At 48.7% G+C, this 21,478-nt stretch overlaps 1 protein-coding gene across 1 annotated transcript in view; it reads right to left on the bottom strand.

Annotated features, from left to right (window-relative positions):
- LOC137524279 (uncharacterized) overlaps positions 1–21,478 on the bottom strand; it is a 54,341-nt gene that overhangs the window by 24,221 nt on the left and 8,642 nt on the right. Inside the window, exon 3 of the mRNA XM_068243958.1 lies at positions 9,847–10,121. Within this exon, the coding sequence (XP_068100059.1) occupies positions 9,847–10,121 (275 nt within the window). The remainder of the gene's footprint in view (positions 1–9,846; positions 10,122–21,478) is intronic.

Consider the following 21,478-nt stretch of genomic DNA (forward strand, 5'->3'; position numbering starts at 1 on the left):
ACCATTTTTAAGGATGTCTCAATGTTCCTGAGAAGGGTGCAGCTTAGGTTGGAATTTGCTGGTCAAAATTCTAGTCAGGGTGAGAACATCAATCGATGTTGAGGGATTGTATACTTCCATCCCCCATACTGTTGGACTGGAAGCCCTTGAGTATATGCTGTTTGAGACTTTTCCCCTTCACGATGAACACAATTCCTATATAGTGGATCTTATGTCCTTTGTTTTACATAACAACTTCTTTTTGTTTGAGGGAAAATATTACCACCAGCTGAGGGGAACAAGCATGGGGGCGGCGTGTGCTCCGGCGTACGCCTGATTACATCCTGGCGTATGGGAAGAGCAGGATGTCTATCCGAGTGAGCTGTTGCGTGGGGGTGTGTCCCTCTGGTTGCGGTACATCGATGATCTGCTCGTTGTGTGGAGGGGTACCGCGGAGGGCTTCACGAATTTTGTGTCTGCCTTAAATTGCAATAGGTGAAATATACGCCTGACCTTTGCAACAGATCCAGAGAGAATTACTTTCTTGGATCTCGAGATTGTAAAGGTGGACAATAGGCTTACAACGAGAACTTTTCGGAAGCCCATGGCAGGTAAATCGTTACTCCACACTGTGAGCCATCATCCGGTGTCCATGATCGGGGGGATCCCCACGGGACAGTTTTTAAGAATTCGGCACGACTGCTCAGATATAGAGCAGTTTAAGCGTGAGGCAAAGGAAATGCACAAACGGTTCCGTGAAAGAGGATACTCAGAGAGAACATTACGTCGGAGCTATAATCGTGCTCTCCATACTGATCGTGAATCTTTGCTCTGCCCCCGTGCTCGTTCTACAACTGGTGGTGATAGTAGTAGGGGGTATACTAGAGTTGTTACTCAATTCAATTCACACTGGGGTGCTCTGAATGAGGCCCTGAAAGGATGCTAGAGGGTGTTACAGTTAGATCCCAAAATAAGTGAGATTGTGGGTCCAAGGCCTCTTATTACTGCCCATCGGGCCAGAAATTTACGAGACATTCTGGTTCAATCTGAATTACCTAGGAAGGAGGTAGGTACATGGCTCGACCGTGTTCCCCCTCCTGCTGGAATGGCCTGCCCTTTTGTCATGAGGACTGATAAATTCAGATCCCAGGATCAATCCAGAGAATACAAATTGAAGAATTTCCTTAATTGTAATTCAACATGGATCATATATTTAATTATATGTCCATGTAACAAATATTACGTAGGCATGACAACACGAGCGTTTAAAGCCAGAATCCTTGAGCATCTTGGGAATATTACTAGTGGGGAGAAACAGTCACCAATTGCTGAACACTTCCAGGAAGTACAGAATAGCTCAATTGTTGGACTATGGGCAATGTGTATTGACAACCTGGAGGTCTCGACACGAAAAGAGCGAATGGAAGCTATGCTTTTGCAACGGGAGGCGATGTGGATGTACCGACTGAGGTCGAGGCATCCGCATGGCCTAAATGTGGATTTTTCCCCTAAGAGTTTCCTATAGTCTCCCCCAGGGGTCGAGTCCTGCGTGGACGTGGGTGAACGGCGTCCACCCACTTTTTCTACAGCGTGGACGCCGTTCACCCTGGCTTGTGTGGAGGGGAGCAGCGCAGAGAAGGAGAGCTATGGGGATGGGCGGACATCTCCCCCTCCTTCCCTCACCATTGTGCTCCCCTTCCTGCCTCTCCCCTCCGGTGTTTTGAAATGTCGGGCCGGCGGCTAAAGTGGGCGGAGACTTTCCGCCTTCTTCCAACCGCAAGAGACGCTCCGCTCTATGTGCGGCTAGAAGACCAGACTAGCCGCACACAGAGCGGAGCGTCCCTTGCGGCTGGAACGCGGTAAGTCTCCGCCCACTTTAGCCGCCGGCCCGACTTTTCAAAACACCGGAGGGGAGAGGCAGGAAGGGAAGCACAAAGGTGAGGGAAGGGGGGGGGGGGGAGAGATGTCCGCCCATCCCCACTGTCCCCATAGCTCTCCTTCTCTGCGCTGCTCCCCTCCTGCTGGGGGCACACCTGGCTACCTGGGCACATATACTCCTGCCTACATATACTGGGCAGATATACCCCTGGCTACATATACCGGGGACATATACCCACTGGCTACATATACTGGGGACATATACCCCCTGACTACATATACTGGGCACATATACCCCCTGGCTACATATACTGGGGACATATACCCCCTGGCTACATATACTGGGGACTACTATACCCCTGCCTACATATACTGGGGACTACTATACCCCTGGCTACATATACTGGGCACATACACCTGCCTACATATACTGGGCACATATACCCCTGGCTACATATACTGAGGACTACTATACCCCTGACTACATATTCTGGGCACATATACCCCTGGCTACATATACTGGGCACATATACCCCTGGCTACATATACTGGGCACATATACCCCTGACTACATATACTAGGCACATATACCCCTGACTACATATACTCGGCACATATACCCCTGACTACATATACTCGGCACATATACCCCTGCCTACATATACTGGGCACATATACCCCTGGCTACATATACTGGGCACATATACCCCTGACTACGTATACTGGGCACATATACCCCTGGCTACGTATACTGGGCACATATACCCCTGGCTACATATACTGGGCACATATACCCCTGGCTACATATACTGGGCACATATACCCCTGGCTACATATACCCCTGGCTACATATACTAGGCAACTATACCTCTGGCTACATATACTGGGGACTACAATATTCATGGCTACTTATACTGGGGACACCTATAGACCTGGCTACCCGGGGGTACCTATTTTGGGGGAACTGCTGTCAGATTATCTGCATTTTTGTGGAACCGCTGTTATGTATTTTGGGGAACAGCTGCCAGATTATGTGTATGTTAGGGGAACGGCTGCTGCCAGATTACGTGTATTTTGGGGAACTGCTGCCAGATTGTTTATGTTTGGGGGACCACTACTGCCAGATTATATGTCCTTTGGGTGTTACGTGTATTTTGGGTGATCTGCTGCCAGGTTTCGCGTATTTTGGGGAACTGCTTCCAAATTATGTGTATGTTGGTGTTACTGCTGCTGCCACATTGTCTATTTTGGGGGAACCACTTCAATATTATCTGTATTTTGGAGGAACTTCTACCAGATTATGTGTCTTTTTGGTGAAATGCTGTCAGATTACATCTATTTTTGGGGGATACACTACGGCAGAGCTCAAACTTCCTCGGCAGACCTTTTACATCACTGCTAAGGTCATGTATATTTGGCCCCACCCATGACCACGCCCACGGTTTGCTTGACCACGCCCATTTTTTGGCGCGCCATTTCTCCTCCAAGTGAGTCCACTCACTCCTTTTCCCAGGACTAGACCCCTGGTTTCCCCTCTTTAATTCTAAATTATTAATAATTGGAAATGAGTCTGAGTGTATGCTCTCTGAAGTGGGTAATGAGGCTGAGTCTGGGTGAATGAATTTGATGTATTATTATTACTATCATATCCCTGATCCAAATAACCTATCTCAACCTTTTGGAAGTGGGGTTTCGATCGGCCATTGAATCAAGCGGAGGGCCTCTTTAATAGCGATATATATATATATATATATATATATATATATATATATATATAGATATATATATAGATATATATATATAGATATATATATAGATATATATATAGATATATATATATAGATATAGATATAGATATATATATATAGATATAGATATAGATATAGATATAGATATATAGATATAGATATAGATATAGATATAGATATAGATATAGATATAGATATAGATATATAGATATAGATATAGAGAGAGAGAGAGAGAGAGAGAGAGAGAGAGAGAGAGAGAGAGAGAGAGAGATATATATATATATATAAAATCAATAATGAACTATACCTTGTGGAGACCCCTTTTTTAGATGGGGACATTTACAGCTGGGTGTCCAGTGTTTTTGAGGGCTTCATTGCTCTGCTGCTCCACTTACACTTATCTTCATTGCCCTCTGATGTATTGCTATTGATGCTGCAGCGGAACAGGAAGTTGTATTGGGGTTTCCCACCCGGGCGGATATGGCTGCAACACCTTTCCAACTAGCGTGCAGTGGGAGGAGCCAGAGTTTTGCTATTTAGTTCCTGCCCCCCGCAAGTAAGCCGCGCCCCGATGAAGACCGGAAGTACCGGTCGAAACTAGTCGGCTTGTCTGCGTCTTGCCGCCTACCGGACTTGCCACCAGTCCTCCTCCATGCCTCCCAATGACCGGGTTGGGGTCTGGCTGGGTGATAAGGGAGAGTAAGCCCACCCAAGCGCACAACCCACAAGCCCTAGCTGGAAGCTGCAGTGCAGGTGCACGATCTCTGTAGATGGCAGGCGTGCAGGGTGAACAGTGCTTCTGCACGCGGAGATCTGGATCGGAACAGCCAATGCAGCCGGTGGAGTGGGATCGTTAGTAGATCGGGAACCGTAATCCCTAGCCATGTGGGAGGTTTGTTTAGAGAGAAGAGTCTAAATGCGTGAGCCGCACAGGGGCCCCTGTTGTGAGCATATATAGGGAAGAAACCCATCATCTCCAGGAACTTTGATGAGGATTAAAACATTGGAGTCGTAAGTATATCAAAAGTCCTATAACTGCAGTATAGGCAACAGGGACTGCTTTGTATGTGCTTTGCCAATTGCCACATCATCGCTTTGCTACCTAAAAGCCTTTTTGCATGTTGCTGGACTTGCTGCAATGTATATTGCTGACGACAACCCATCATCAATTGACTGACTATCATCATAATCCTATTTGGGAGAATAACTATATTTGATGGCCCCTTTTTCTCTATGCCCCTCTAGGTTGGCCAGTGTGTGTGTGTGTGTGACATACGATGTGGTGAGTCTGGTGGGCGCCCTGACGTAGGTGTGTACAACAGCGCTGTTGGTTTTAATGTGTCTTGTACACCATTTTATGTTTTAATAAGTCACAAACAATAAATGTATTACCTTTTTCACGGCAACCGGATCACATATTGATTGTTATACAATTGTTGTGGTTGGGTTAGAAATACCTGGTGGAATTTGGGAAATAAAAACAATTGTCTGTCCCCTTCCCTTCCCCTTAAGCCCCTACGTAATCACCTCTCTTGTCCCCCAGTTTTATCAATGACCTCCCAGCTCCCCATATCATCTCTTGACACACGGCTTCCATTTGTCACCTTGTCCCCCCAGCTTCCCCCCCTGTCATCAATGTCCCCCCAGCTCCCCATATCATCTCTTGAAGCCCCTGGCTTCCCTTTGTCATCTTGTCCCCCCCACTCCCTCATGTCATCTCTCGTCCACCCCAGCTTCCCCCTTTGTCATCTCAAGTTCCACCAGCTTCCCCCTGTGGCATCAATGTCTCCCTCCACTCCCCCGTGTCATCTCTTGTCCTCCTAGGCCCCAGCCATGTCACCTTTTGTGCGCCGGCTTCCTCCACCCTTGTGCACTGTTTCCCTGACTCTCCCCTCCCTCCCTATGCTCCGTGGCCCCCTTCTCCATGAACTCACATGGCCCCGATCCACGTGCCGAGCCTTGCCGCTCTCCTGCTCACTGCCTGGCGTCCCGACCATCACTATGGTTACTTCCGGCAAGCGCATCTCATGGTGCCAGATGCGCGTGCCGGAAGTAACCATTGTGATGGCCAGGATGCTATGCAGGAGAGCGGCGAGTTCCGGCGCTTGGATCGGGGGCTATGATGTAAGTTAATGGAGAAGGGGGCCACCAGGCACAGGGAGGGAGGGGGGATTCGAGCGGGGACAAGGAGCACAAGGGTGATGGCAGCCTGACTGCCAGTCCAGCTTAGAGAGGCCCAAACAAAGGGCCCAGGTTGTAGCTAGTGGGGGGAAGGGGGGTGTTCAGGCAGGGGCCCGGGCCCCCTGCAAGCCCCGGACCCGTCACGGGACTCATTGTTGTCCTCCCTGATGGCGGCCCTGCCCCTTAGTGTATATAGCGAGATCCCCTCCCCCTTGCCGCTGCAATGTATGGGTGCCACACTACAGGTTAGCCAGTGTATAGGTGCCACAGTACATGTTAGCCATCAAAATTCTCCCCCCCCCCCGTGTATATAGGCAGATCACTCTTTAGTGTATATAGCCAGATCCTTCACCCCTTAGTGTATATAGCCAGATCTGCCCCCCTTAGTGTATATAGCCAGATCCCCGCCACCTTAGTCAATATAGCAAGATCCCACCCCCTTAATGTTTATAGCCAGATCCAACCCCTTAGTTTATATGGCCAGATCCCAACCCTTAGTGCAGGGGTGCCCACACTTTTTCGGCTCGTGAGCTACTTTTAAATTCGCTGAGGCCAGGAGATCTACCGACGTTTCAAGGGCAACCGCCCCCCCCCTCCCTGGAACTCCCCTGCAAAGATACTTAGGTATAGGTTCCTTCAGTATTGGTTAGCTAGGTGTCTGTGCCTTCAGTGTAGGTTAGCTAGGTGTCTGTGCCTTCAGTGTAGGTTAGCTGGTGTCTGTGCCTTCAGTGTAGGTTAGCTAGGTGTCTGTGCCTTCAGTGTAGGTTAGCTAGGTGTCTGTGCCTTCAGTGTAGGTTAGCTAGGTGTCTGTGCCTTCAGTGTAGGTTAGCTAGGTGTCTGTGCCTTCAGTGTAGGTTAGCTAGGTGTCTGTGCCTCCAGTGTAGGTTAGCTAGGTGTCTGTGCCTCCAGTGTAGGTTAGCTAGGTGTCTGTGCCTCCAGTGTAGGTTAGCTGGGTGCCTCCAGTGTAGGTTAGCTGGGTGCCTCCAGTGTAGGTTAGCTGGGTGCCTCCAGTGTAGGTTAGCTGGGTGCCTCCAGTGTAGGTTAGCTGGGTGCCTCCAGTGTAGGTTAGCTGGGTGCCCTTAGTGTAGGTAAGCTGGGTGCCCTTAGTGTAGGTTAGCTGGGTGCCCTTAGTGTAGGTTAGCTGGGTGCCCTTAGTGTAGGTTAGCTGGGTGCCCTTAGTGTAGGTAGGTTAGCTGGGTGCCTCAGTGTAGGTTAGCTGGGTGCCTCAGTGTAGGTTAGCTGGGTGCCTCAGTGTAGGTTAGCTGGGTGCCTCCAGTGTAGGTTAGCTGGGTGCCTCAGTGTAGGTTAGCTGGGTGCCTCAGTGTAGGTTAGCTGGGTGCCTCAGTGTAGGTTAGCTGGGTGCCTCAGTGTAGGTTAGCTGGGTGCCTCAGTGTAGGTTAGCTGGATGCCCTTAGTGTAGGTTAGCTGGGTGCCCTTAGTGTAGGTTAGCCGGGTGCCCATAGTGTAGGTAAGCTGGGTGCCCTTAGTGTAGGTTAGCTGGGTGCCCTTAGTGTAGGTTAGGTATAGGAGCCCGGGTGCACGGAACTTACCTCCCTCCAGCTCCAGCGGTGGCGATCTGGCTTCACTCCCTCAGCTGCGGCTGCCTGGAGGGCAGATATGCAGTTCGGCGGCTGAGGGAAGCTCCGGCGGGCAGCGTGAATGGAGGCGGAAGTATTGTCTCCAGCGCTGCCCATCTGCCATGACACTGCGTCACCGCCCCTCAGCCATGACACTGCGTCGCCGCCTCTGGCCTCTCAGCCGCGCCCCTCTCCTCCCCGCAAGATAATAGCGGCCAGCAGCATAGTCTGACAGGACGCGTAAGCTGCTGGCTGCAAAATTCAATGGGACGCGGCCTAGAGGCCGCGATCTACCAATCAGGCGGTCACAATCTACCGGTAGATCGCGATTGACCTATTGGGCAGCCCTGCCTTAGTGTATATAGCCAGATTCCCCAGCCCCCCTTAGTGTATATAGCGAGATCCCACCCCCCCCTTAATGTATATAGCCAGATCCCCCCCTTAGTGTATATAGCCAGACCCCCCCCCCCCCCTTAGTGTATATAGCCAGATCCCCCCCTGTAAGTGTATAAAGCCAGATCCCCCTTAGTGTATATAGCCAGTTCCCACCCCTTATTGTATATAGCTATATCCTTCCCCCATCCCCTTAGTATATATAGCCAGATCCCACCCCTTAGTGTATATAGCGAGATCCCCTCCCCCTTGCCGCTGCAATGTATGGGTGCCACAGTACAGGTTAGCCAGTGTATAGGTGCCATAGTACAGGTTAGCCAGTGTATAGGTGCCACAGTACAGGTTAGCCAGCATAGGTGCCGCAGTACAGGTTAGCCAGTATAGCTGTGGGAGTACAGGTTAGCCATCCAACCCCCCCCCCCCCCCCTGTGTATATAGGCAGACCACTCTTTAGTGTATATAGCCAGACCCCTCACCCCTTAGTGTATAGAGCCAGATCCCACCCCTTACTGTATATAGCCCGATCCCACCCCTTAGTGTATATAACCAGATCCCACCCCTTAGTGTATATAGCCAGATCTGCCCCCCTTAGTGTATACAGCCAGGGCCGGGCCGAGGCATAGGCTGGAGAGGCTCCAGCCTCAGGGCGCAGTGTAGGAGGGGGCGCACAAATCATTCAGCTGTCATTCCTAATTGTGTTTGAAGCAGAAATAAATAAGAAAAGGGGATACATGGCAGTGACTGCAAGCCAGATAACTAGATATTAAGGTGTTGGGGAGGTTGTGGGCCCTGTGACCCTCTTAGTCTAATAGCAATCAGTGTGTGATGGCTGGGGTGGGAGGGAGGGATGTAGGGGCGCACTTTGGTGTCTCAGCCTTGGGTGCTGGAGGACCTTGTCCCGGCTCTGTCCCCGCCCCCATAGTCTATATAGCCAGATCCCACCCCCTTAATGTTTATAGCCAGATCCCACCCCTTAGTGTATAAAGCCAGATCCCCCACCCAAGTTTATATAGCCAGATCTCCCCCCTTAGTGTATATAGCCAGATCCCACCCCTTAGTGTATATAGCCAGATCCCACCCCCTTGGTGTATATAGCCAGTTCCCCTCCCCCTTAGTATATATAGCCAGATCCCACCCCTTAGTGTATTTAGCCAGACCCCCCCCCCCCCCTTAGTTTATATAGTCAGATCCCACTCCTTAGTGTATGTAGCCAGTCCCCCCCAGTGTATATAGCCAGTCCCCCCCCCTTAGTGTATATAGCCAATTCCCTTCCCCCTTGCCGCTGCTGGCCACTGCTACCTCTTCTCCTCCCAGTCTCTTCCTCTGCTCTCGGCCCCCTCCTTCAGTAAAGTTGCAATTTCATTCGGCCTCACTGCTTTGCAATGCCGCGCGGTGAGCCGCGGTGAAGAGGGAATGAGTGTACAGTGTACACATAGTAACGCGAGGCCTGTACCACGAAGTGTGACATCACTTCCTGCCGGCCAGCGTTACTAGGAAACGCTCGCTGCCTCCACCGTGGCTCACCACGCGGCATTGCAATGCAGTGAGGCATGTGGAATTTAAACTTTACTAGTTAAGGGGGCCGGGAGGAGAACAGATAGCAGCGGGGAAAACTGCCGCTTTGACGATCTGAAGATCTTCTTCGGTTTAAAACCGAAAATCGTTCATCTCTACTCCGAATCAATCAAAGCACTTCCATCGCAGGCATCCACCACCACCACAGGTACTCTGGCCAGTCTCATAGAGAGTGATGGCCACTGCGACAAGCGGCGGTGGGGGAGAGTACCGCGATGTGATGTGCCGCTCCATATGTGAAGGGGGCCTAAAAGTGTTTTCTTGCCTCGCTTGCATTTTTACGCTTGACGTAACTTAATATCAGCAGCACCCAATTTTTCATATCCATCACAATAACATCTTGTTATGAAATGAATCTCTGAACCAAGATGAATGGCAACAAGATTTTCAGATTCACAAATTACTGAATAAATGACCTACAAATACAATGGGAAATAAAAAAATAAATACATGAATAAAGATTCTATATAGATTTACTTTGACTGCATCAATGGTCTCATTGTACTTTTCTTTACCTAAATCCTTACGAAGATCCAGACTAACTTGGCACTCTTTAATATCTTCCAGCACTTTCACTACTATCCCAGGCCCGTCACGGATGGTATAATGGCGGATGATGACATCCACCACTGCTTCTGCATCTTTATCTTCCACTTTGCTCAGAGGAATCTTTTCGCATTTATCCTGTTCACAAAGTTTCCTCTTGAATGACTTTAGAGAATCTTCTGAAATGTCTTTTAATGCATTTCGCAGAAGATCTTTTTTCTTTCCATCCACGGCAGAAGAACGGCTGAGATTTTAAAGAGGAAGAGAAGAAAAATAAAGAAAGATTTTTATAACTTAACTGTTTTTGTTTTGAGTAGGAAATACTGTATGCAATATTTATCCATTTACATAAAACAAATACAGAGTTACAAATGTTAGAGTTACTGTTGACTTGTACTTCCAAATGCAGACTGACCGTCCTGGCAATCACTGGACGGACCCCAAATGTTACTTCTCTCTCTGAGTTGTTACGTCTCTGAGGGAATGTGAGCAGCAGCAGGGTGACCCACCATTCGGCTCACTCTGCGCCCAACTCACCGGCAGCATACTAATACATACACAGGAAGATCCCCATTGATCTGTTAATGTACTAATGAGAGCTCCGGCGGGACTTTCAAAGATGGTTTGTTGGGACATGCTATACTTAAAGCAGTGTTCCCCAACCCTGTCCTCAAGGCCCACCAACAGTTCATGTTTTATGGAAATCCATAGATGTACTTAACCACTTCCGTACCAGCAGTATCTGCCCCCTTAAAGAGAACCTGAACTGAAAATTAAAAGTCAAAATAAACATACACAAGTCATAGTTACCTCCTGTGCAGGGGCGTAACTAGAAATCACTGGGCCCCCCTGCGAATATTTGGATGGGCCCCCCCCCCCCCATAGGTGCCAAATAATCGTAATGGGGCAGCGTTTCACTGTAAATTAATTGTAAAGTGGGCAGCATTTTACCAGACAATCGTAATGTGGGCCAGAAAATCGTAATGTGGGCAGAGTTCACCAGAAAATCGTAATGTGGGCCTTTAGAAAATCATAATGTGGGCAGAGTTCACCAGAAAATCGTAATGTGGGCACCAGTCACCAGAAAATAGTAACATGAGCAGCAGTCACCAGAAAATTGTAACGTGGGCAGCATTCACCAGACAATCGTAATGTGGGCAGCGTTCACCAGAATATCGTAATGTGGGACAGAAAATCGTAATGTGGGCAGAGTTCACCAGAAAATTGTAACATGGACAGCATTCACCAGACAATCGTAACTTGGGCAGTGTTCACCAGAAAATCGTAATGTGGGCCAGAAAATCGTAATGTGGGCAGCGTTCACCAGAAAATCGTAACGTGGACAGCATTCACCAGACAATCGTAACGTGGGCAGTGTTCACCAGAAAATCGTAATGTGGGCCAGAAAATCGTAATGTGGGCAGAGTTCACCAGAAAATCGCAATGTGGGCAGCAGTCACCAGAAAATCGCCATGTGGGCAGCAGTCACCAGAATATCGTAATGTGGGCAGCAGTCACCAGAAAATCCTAATGTGGGCAGCAGTCAGTCACCAGAATGTCGTAATGTGGGCAGCAGACACCAGAAAATCCTAATGTGGGCAGCAGTCACCAGAAAATCCTTATGTGGGCAGCAGTCACCAGAAAAATCGCAATGTGGGCAGCAGTCACCAGAAAATCGCAATGTGGGCAGCAGTCACCAGAAAATCGCAATGTGGGCAGCAGTCACCAGAAAATCCTAATGTGGGCAGCATACACCAGAAAATCGTAATGTGAGCAGCAGACACCAGAAAATCGCAATGTGGGCAGCAGACACCAGAAAATCGCAATGTGGGCAGCAGACACCAGAAAATCGCAATGTGGGCAGCAGACACCTGAAAATCGCAATGTGGGCAGCAGACACCTGAAAATCGTAATGTGGGCAGCAGACACCTGAAAATCGTAATGTGGGCAGCAGACACCTGAAAATCGTAATGTGGGCAGCAGACACCTGAAAATCGTAATGAGGGCAGCAGACACCTGAAAATCGCAATGTGGGCAGCAGTGACCAGAAAATCGCAATGTGGGCAGCAGTGACCAGAAAATCGTAATGTGGGCAGCAGACACCTGAAAATCACAATGTGGGCAGCAGACACCTGAAAATCGTAATGTGGGCAGCAGACACCAGAAAATCACAATGTGGGCAGCAGACACCAGAAAATCGCAATGTGGGCAGCAGACACCAGAAAATCCTAATGTGGACAGCAGACACCTGAAAATCGTAATGTGGGCAGCAGACACCTGAAAATCGTAATGTGGGCAGCAGACACCTGAAAATCGTAATGTGGGCAGCAGACACCAGAAAATCATAATGTGGGCAGCAGACACCAGAAAATCGCAATGTGGGCAGCAGTGACCAGAAAATCGCAATGTGGGCAGCAGTGACCAGAAAATCGTAACGTGGGCAGCAGACACCAGAAAATCGCAATGTGGGCAGCAGACACCAGAAAATCGCAATGTGGGCAGCAGTGACCAGAAAATCGCAATGTGGGCAGCAGTGACCAGAAAATCGTAATGTGGGCAGCAGACACCAGAAAATCGCAATGTGGGCAGCAGCAGACACCAGAAAATCGCAATGTGGGCAGCAGTGACCAGAAAATCGTAATGTGGGCAGCAGACACCAGAAAATCATAATGTGGGCAGCAGACACCAGAAAATCGCAATGTGGGCACTGGGCAGCAGACACCTGAAAATCACAATGTGGGCAGCAGTGACCAGAAAATCATAATGTGGGCTGCAGACACCTGAAAATCACAATGTGGGCAGCAGTGACCAGAAAATCATAATGTGGGCTGCAGACACCTGAAAATCACAATGTGGGCAGCAGTGACCAGAAAATCGCAATGTGGGCAGCAGTGACCAGAAAATCGTAATGTGGGCAGCAGACACCAGAAAATCGCAATGTGGGCAGCAGACACCAGAAAATCGCAATGTGGGCAGCAGTGACCAGAAAATCTTAATGTGGGCAGCAGACACCAGAAAATCATAATGTGGGCAGCAGACACCAGAAAATCGCAATGTGGGCAGCAGTCACCAGAAAATCACAATGTGGGCAGCAGTGACCAGAAAATCATAATGTGGGCAGCAGACACCAGAAAATCGCAATGTGGGCACTGGGCAGCAGACACCTGAAAATCACAATGTGGGCAGCAGTGACCAGAAAATCACAATGTAGGCAGCAGACACTAGAAAAAAAAATGCACCTGTGAAAAAAAAACAATTCACTTACCTGACAGAAGTCTTCTCCTCTCCCGGCATCTGGCTCGCAGCTCCCCGAGTCCTCCTGCAGCACATCTCCCGCGCTGACAGGCAGAGTGCAGGGCTACGGCAAGATGGCTGCCGAAGCCCTGTACTAGAGACACAAATAGTCTCCAGTGTAGGGCTTCTTCGGCGGCCATCTTGCCGTAGCCCTGCTCTGCCTGCCGGAGACTATGCAGGCTGCTGGTGGAGCGGGGCTGCAAGGAATGAACTGGCGCAGCGTCTATTAGACGCTGCAGCCAGTTGAGCACTTTGCTGGGGGGTCCAGAGCAGCGCTCCCCCCACGCACAGTGAGTGGGCCCCAGAGCAGCCCCGGGCGGCCGGGCCCCCCTGCGGCTGAGAGAGTCGCATCCCCGGTAGGTACGCCGGTGGTGACAGCCTTTCCTCCTCCAGGCCCCTGACTTGCTAGGGGCCCCCCTGCAACTGCAGAGGCTGCAGGGTCTATTCCTACGCCCCTGCTCCTGTGTAGTCTACTCCTCAATCTCTTTTTCCTCTCCTGCGTCCTGTTTGTCCACTGTGATCAAAGGAATTCTTTGTCCTCCATTTTGAAAATAGCCATTACCCCATAGCAGCTTCCTGGCCAGCACACTGTTAAACTTTAATATCACCCACTTGAGCCATAGGGAAACATGGACATTACCTTACGCATTCAGTTGTAACCGACAGCAGCTGATATATAACTGACAGCAACTGGTATATTTCAGTTCTGACAAAATAGTGTCAGAACTGGGAGGGATCACTGTAAGAAGAAACCGGTGAGCTTCTGAGAAGGACTGAGGGCGAGGTAAGTATGTAATATTCATTTGCAGCTACTTCATGTGTTTATTTTAAATAATTTTACTCGCTTCAGGTTCCCTTTGAGGACCAGACACTGCTGGCACTGTACAACAGCGCTTACCGACGAATTGCCGCAATAATCCGTCGCACTTGCCGGTCACGTCGTTCTGTCCTCGCTGTAGGCTCCTCTCTCTGCCGTCTCTATGAGGGCAGAGCGTTGTGCGCTGGTCAGGAGCCGCTTTCATTGGCTCCTGACCCTGTCAATCAATGTAAGTCAATGAGATTGGCTTAAAGTGATGACAGGGCCAGGAGCCAATGAAAACGGCTCCTGACCGGCTCACAGAGCTCTGCCATCTTATAGATGGCAGAGCCAGTGAATTGTGGCGGGGCAGAGCGGTGAGATCAGCGGTAACGACGGGGACGCGCAATTTACTGTGACATAGAATCTACGTCCAGTTAGGGCCACAGCACCACCTGCTGGACATAGATTCGTACTGCGTCGGTCTGGGACAGGTTAATCAGCTCTGCTGAGACACTAATTACCTCACCTGTGAATGTTTGCGGTTTCCTGCAAAACATGAACTGTTGGTGGGCCTTGAGGACAGAGTTGGGAAACTGTGACTTAAAGGATATCCAAGGTGAGTATAACAATCTAGCTTTACTTACCTGGGGCCTCTTTCAGCCCCTAGAGGTCACATGTGTCTCTCAACCTAGCCCTTGTCTTCTCTCTGGTCCCACTGGCAGCCTCTGACCTATCACTGACCCCTGATTGGTCAGCATCTTCTGCGCATGCATGGGCATGCGCCCATGATTTACGTGAACGTGCCCATGTCATTGGGAGCAGTACGCTCCTGGTGACATGGACACATTCGTGTGTGGCATGGGAGCACGCCTGAGCATGCACAGAAGATCCTGACCTATAGGGGGTCAGCGATACTTTAGAGGCTGCCGGGAGATATCCTTTAAAGGACAAGTGAAGTGAGAAGAATATGGAGGCTGCCATATTTATTTCCTGTTAAACAATACCAATTGCCTGGCAGCCCTGCTGATCTGTTTGGCTGTAGTAGTGTCTGAATAACACCAGAAACAAGCATGCAGCTAATCTTGTCACATCTGGCAATAATGTCAGAAACACCTGATCTGCTGCATGCTTGTTCGGGGGCTATGGCTAAAAGTATTAGAGGCAGAGGATCAGCAGGGCTGCCAGGCAACTGGTATTTCCTTACTTGCTTAAAAGGATATAAATATTGTCAGCCTCCATATCCTTCTTGCTTCAGTTGTCCTTTAAGTATAGCAAGTGTCGGTGCCAGGTCATCCCCCAAATGAATAGTGGTTTCCACGGCTTCAACAGAGTATTCGGCAATGGAGCAAATTCACCTATCCAGCCAGTGTGCTCCTCCATGATTCTGTGTGTTCCAGTTACATAGTTACAGTTATATTGGTTGAAAAAAGACATACGTCCATCGAGTTCAACCAGTACAAAGTACAACTCCAGCCTGCTCCCTCACATATCCCTGTTGATCCAGAGGAAGGCGAAAAAACCCTTACAAGGCATTGTCCAATTAGCCCAAAAGGGAAAAATTCCTTCCCGACTCCAGATGGCAATCAGATAAAATCCCTGGATCAACATCATTAGGCATTACCTAGTAATTGTAGCCATGGATGTCTTTCAACGCAAGGAAAGCATCTAAGCCCCCTTTAAAGAAAACCTGAACTGAAAATTAAAAGTCAAAATAAGCATACACAAGTCATACTTACCTCCCGTGTAGTCTACTCCTCAATCTCTTTCTCCTCTCCCGCGTCCTGTTTGTCCACTGTGATCAAGGGAATTCTCTGTCCTCCATTTTTAAAATGGCCTTTACCCCATAATAGCTTTCTGGTCAGCACACAGTTAAACTGTAACATCGCCCACTTGAGCCATAGGGAAACATTGACATTACCGGGCACATCAATTGTCCACTCAGCTATAACTGACAGCAACTGATATATAACTGACAGCAACTGATATACTTCAGTTCTGACAAAATGTTGTCAGAACAGGAAGAGATCATTGTCAGAAGAAAATGGTGAGCTTCTGAGAGGAACTGATGGCAAGGAAACTATTTCAGAATCAGAATCAATTTATTTTCGCCAAGTAAGTTTGCACCTACAAGGAATTTGTCTTGGCAGTTGCTTAACAAACACAAACAAAAAACAATACAAGGACAGACAGTGTGAATATTACAAGTTAAGGACATTATAAGTATAGTGGCAGTAAGCAATGTGAGAATTGTTCATGTTTAGTTCTGTGCTGATTACTTTCAGTCCTAGCAGCTCTAACGTGGTTCAGCATTAAGTATGGCTACCGCTTGAGGAAAAAAACTGTTCCTGTGTCTGGAGGTTTTAGTAGCGATTGACCGGAATCTTACTCCTGAAGGCATGCGCTGGAAGATGGAGTGAGCTGGGTGAGAGGGGTCAGAGGCAATTTTGGTCGCTCTCTTTCTGCACCTGCTAGTGTAAAGATCCTGCAGGGAAGGTAAGCTACAGCCAATTATCCTTTCCGCTGATCGGATGATGCGCTGCAGCCTCCCCTTTTCTAATGCTGAGCAGGAGCTGAACCATACAGTCATGGATGATGTTATGGTGGATTCGATGATTGCAGTGTAGAACTGCACCATTAGCTTTTGAGGTAGGCCAAACTTTTTCAGCTGCCGCAGATGGTACATTCTCTGTTGTGCTTTCTTGACAATAGTGGCAGTGTTGTTGTCCCATTTTAAGTCGTTTGAGATCGTGGACCCACTTAATGTTCATTTGAAGTTACCTCATGTGTTTATTTTAAATAATTTTACTCAGTACAGGTTCCCTTTAAATGCAGGTATAGAGTTTGCCATAACGACTTCCTGTGGCAATGCATTCCACATCTTAATCACTCTTACAGTCTTTCTCCCTGCTTATCACCTCTTGTCAGTGACCACTTATTACTTACCTTAGGTAGAGACCTGAGTGGTCCGCTAGCTGGCACTGGCACGCAGGGGAAAACGCAATACTATCTTGTTATTTTTGCCCAGGAGTGGACCCCATTGTAGTTATATCAGGTCCTGCAGTAAGCTTTGTTAATGTGGAAACACTCAATAACATAGCAATGGCTGTTTCGGCTAAGCAGAGTGCACACAGGGGGAAGGTATACAAGACCATGCTGCCCACCACACTGCAGTTCTACCTATAATACAAATACAGCACTATATCAGCTTCACTAGTCCACAATCTCTTATCTGTCCCTGCCTGTCAGCTCAGCTTTCCCTACTAGTGAAGAGCAAATATGACTATTTTCTTTTCACAGAAAGTTCATATTTTCACATATATGAGAAAACATACAGCCATGGAAAACACCTTTTCACATGATTGAGACTTTGCACAAAAATATATGAGCATTGTAGGGGCCATCGGGGCTGGGTAATAGATGGGAGGTATATTTCCCCGGTATTTGGACTGTGGTCACTTTAAAACCCGTGTGGTCCTAGGAAGGGAGTCCGGATTTTAGCAGCAAGCAGTTGCTGCTTGGTTTTTTCTTTTCAGGGCCGGACTCCTGGGATGGGAGGGAAGGAAGGGCGGGCCTTCCCATCCCACCTAGGTACACACCTGGTTGTCAGTGGGGCTGAGTCTCACTAATTATGAGATGCAAATTTATGCTTAAGAAGCAGCCTCACAAGCAGTGTGGGGTGAGGTGTTGAAGGAGTAGCATGTATGCTATGGAAATCTCCTGACAAGGAGTATTGGAGTATTTGATGGAAGCCAAACCATACCCTGCTCTGTTGTTTGTATGGTGTTGGCCTGATGAAAACTGAACTTTGTTTGAACCTGCTGGACTTTATCTTACCAAGCTGAAGTAAGCTGAACTGTTATTTTCCACTTATTACTGCTGAACTGAAGCTGTTTATTTCTACTGCACAATAAACGGACTTTGTTTTATACATCTGTGTACTGCGTGCTGGCTGCGACCCCCTCTAAACTTCACAACTGGTGCTCGGATGCGGGCAGCGCAGCACGGCAGGAAAAGAAAAAGTTCCGTTTAAAAAGTGACATTTAAAGGGCCAGTCTCCTTGTATGCATGATGGAGGAAGTGCTGAAACAAATGGCCTTAGCAACTGTGCAGCTACAGCAGAGCATGGTGTCTCAGCAGGCGTGTATGGTGACTCAACAGCAAGCCACGGAAGCCCTGCGAGTCGCCTCAGAAGCGCAAGCCAAAATACTGCTTGAGGCGGTGCAGAAGCTGGCCCAGGGGAGAGAGACAGCAGGAGCTGCCCCTAGCAACCAGGCGATGGTGAGAGCCAGTCACTTTCTGCAGAAACTAACCGCCACAGATGATGTGGAAGCCTTTCTGAAAACGTTCGAAAGGACAGCAGAGCGGGAAGGATGGCCGAAAGACAAATGGGCTGGTATCCTTGCACCGTTCCTGACGGGAGAACCCCAGAAGGCCTACTACGATCTCAACGCTGCAGACGCCCTCGACTATGATCGACTACAGGCAGAGATCCTGGCCCGACTAGGTGTAACAACAGCGGTCCGGGCACAGAGGGTGTACAGCTGGAAATACCGGATGGATCATCCAGCCAGATCACAGATGTATGACCTCATCCAACTGGCGACAAAGTGGCTGCAACCAGAGGTACTTACCGGGCCTGAGATGGTGGAGCGATTCGTGCTGGATCGTTTTCTGCGTCCCTTGCCAGTGGGTCTACAGCGCTGGGTCAGTCATGCAGACCCCAAAAAAGCGGAGCAGCTGGTGGAGTTGGTGGAGAGATATAACGTAGTGGAAAATCTACTCTCTCCAAAGGGCCAGGCGGGCCCCAACTTACCCCGTGTTGCAAGGTTCCCGGACTCCGGAAAGGGTGCTTCATGGAACCCCGCAACCAGCATCACCAGAAATAGGGAAGTATTCCCAAAAGCCGCTCAGGGGTTGCCACCTGCTATGGCTACACCTCGGAAGGGAGGGGCGATCCAGTGTTGGAGATGTTCTGCCTGGGGCCATACCAGAGCCCAGTGTCCACTGCAGGAGGAACCCATGCAGTGCGACGTACTACGGAGAGTGTCCTTTTTTGCCCAGGAGGTATGCCTGGCAGAGTGCCAGGAGAGTTTTGTGTGTCCCGTCAGTGTGAACCAGGTACCTGCCAAAGCCTTGCTGGACTCAGGCAGTATGGTAACCATGGTGCACGCTGATCTGATTGGAACAATTGACACTGTGCTAAAGCCGCTTAAGGTAGTGTGTATCCACGGAGACACAAAGACTTATCCTGTGGTGCCTGTGTCGATTTCAACGGAATGTGGGACAATTACTCACGACGTCGGAATGGTAAGAAACCTAATGTGTCAAGCTATATTGGGTCGAGACTTTCCACTGTTTTGGGTACTGTGGGAGAGTGTAAAAGGGAAGTTATTTAAAGACTCTGATAATAACTTAGCCCCTCCTCCCCCTACCAAAGAACTTGATGCACCAAGTCTGGATACAAATGTTGCAGAAAATGTATTGCAAAATGATCCTGTATTATTGCAAAATGATGATGTAATGTTGCAAATTGATGAAATTGGAACTGACCATCCTTGTCGGGACCCTGAGCAGGTTACTAAGGGGGGGGATGATTCCCCATTACAAGTTATGTTGGGCGAGGATGATGAGGAATCTTCCCCAGCATCTATGCTCCCTGACCTGGATGTGTCAAAAGGGTTGTTTATCACTGCGCAGATGCGGGATCCAACGTTATCCCATGCGAGACAACAGGTATCTGTTGTAAATGGAGTTCCCCAGGAACCTGGGGCAGAGGAGAGATTCCCTCGTTTTTCAGTTCATGGGGATGTGTTATATCGGGTTGCAAAGGTCAGAGAAGAGGTTGTTGAGCAGCTGCTAGTGCCTCAGGAGTTTCGGAGGATGGTACTAGACTTGGCTCACAATGAAGTATTGGGAGGTCACCTGGGTGCCGAGAAAACGGAGGCGCGGATAACTGACAGGTTTTACTGGCCTGGGTTAAAGGCCGAAGTAAAGAATTACTGCGCTTCTTGCCCCACCTGTCAGTTAACCGCGCCAGTGTCCCATTTTTGAAGCCCTTTGGTGCCCTTGCCAATAATCAAGGTGCCATTTGAGCGCATTGCCATGGATATAGTGGGGCCACTGGTAAAGTCTGCCAGGGGGCACCAATATATCCTTGTCATCCTCGACTATGCCACTCGCTACCCGGAAGCCTTTCCGTTAAGAAAACCCACGTCCAAAGCTATCGCCCGAGAATTGTTTAATATGTTCACTCGGACGGGTTTTCCTAGGGAAATACTTACGGATCAAGGAACCCCGTTTATGTCTAAAGTGATGGCTGATGTATGTAAACTGTTCCAGATTAAACAGATGAGAACCTCGGTTTATCACCCTCAGACCGATGGCCTGGTTGAACGGTTTAATAAGACTTTAAAAATGATGTTAAAAAGAGTGGTTCAAAGGGACGGAAAAGATTGGGACTGTTTATTGCCGGCAGTGATGTTTGCTGTTCGGGAGGTACCTCAAGCCTCCACAGGTTTTTCACCATTTGAACTGGTATATGGGCGCAGACCTCGAGGGTTGCTTGACGTGGTCAAAGAAACCTGGGAAAGTGAGTCCAGTCCTCACAAGAGTGTGGTGGAACACGTTTCCCAGCTGCAAGAACGCATTGCTAAGGTTATGCCCCTTGTCAAGAAACACTTACTGGCAGCCCAAGAAGCGCAGAGTCGGGTATACAACCGCTCCGCGAAAATCAGGCAGTTCCAGGTGGGGGATAGAGTGGCAGTATTGATCCCAACCGTGGAGAGTAAATTCTTGGCCAGGTGGCACGGTCCCTTCGAGATCGTTGAAAAAGTGGGGGAAGTGAATTATAAGGTACATAACAGGTGAATAACGACGATTACGAAAGGATGTGTACAAAATTATTGCATAATCGGGACAATTACCGAAAGATCAATGGGGACATGATTCAAAAATATAAAAGGGAACTAGATGACATTCTATGTAAAGCTAAGTATGATGGCCTTATTAACGAAAAAATTTGGAAGTTCCTGAGTGTAGATTTTCCATGCACCCCGACCTTTTATTGCACACCCAAAGTACACAAGTCACTCACTGACCCGCCAGGACGACCTATTGTATCTGGCCACGGCTCCTTGACGGAAAATGTTAGCAAGTTTGTTGATGTCCATCTTATGCCCCATGTCATTAGCCTACCCTCCTATGTAAAAGATAGCTCCCACTTGTTGACCATCTTGGACGAAATGCATATATCTGAAGGCAGTCTACTTGTATCATTGGACGTGGAAGCTCTGTACAGTAGCATACCCCATGATCGGGGAGTGGCAGTAGTACAGAGATTTTTAAATAAAATGGGTACTGAACACAAAGAAATCAACCAACTTACCGTGGAGCTACTATATTTCCTTCTGACCCACAATGCATTCGTTTTTGGGGGGGCCCATTACCTCCAGGTGCAGGGAGCAGCTATGGGCATCACGTGTGCCCCTTCTTATGCAAACCTGTACCTG

Source organism: Hyperolius riggenbachi, chromosome 7 (assembly GCF_040937935.1).
Source record: "Hyperolius riggenbachi isolate aHypRig1 chromosome 7, aHypRig1.pri, whole genome shotgun sequence".
Taxonomy (NCBI): Eukaryota; Metazoa; Chordata; class Amphibia; order Anura; family Hyperoliidae; genus Hyperolius; species Hyperolius riggenbachi.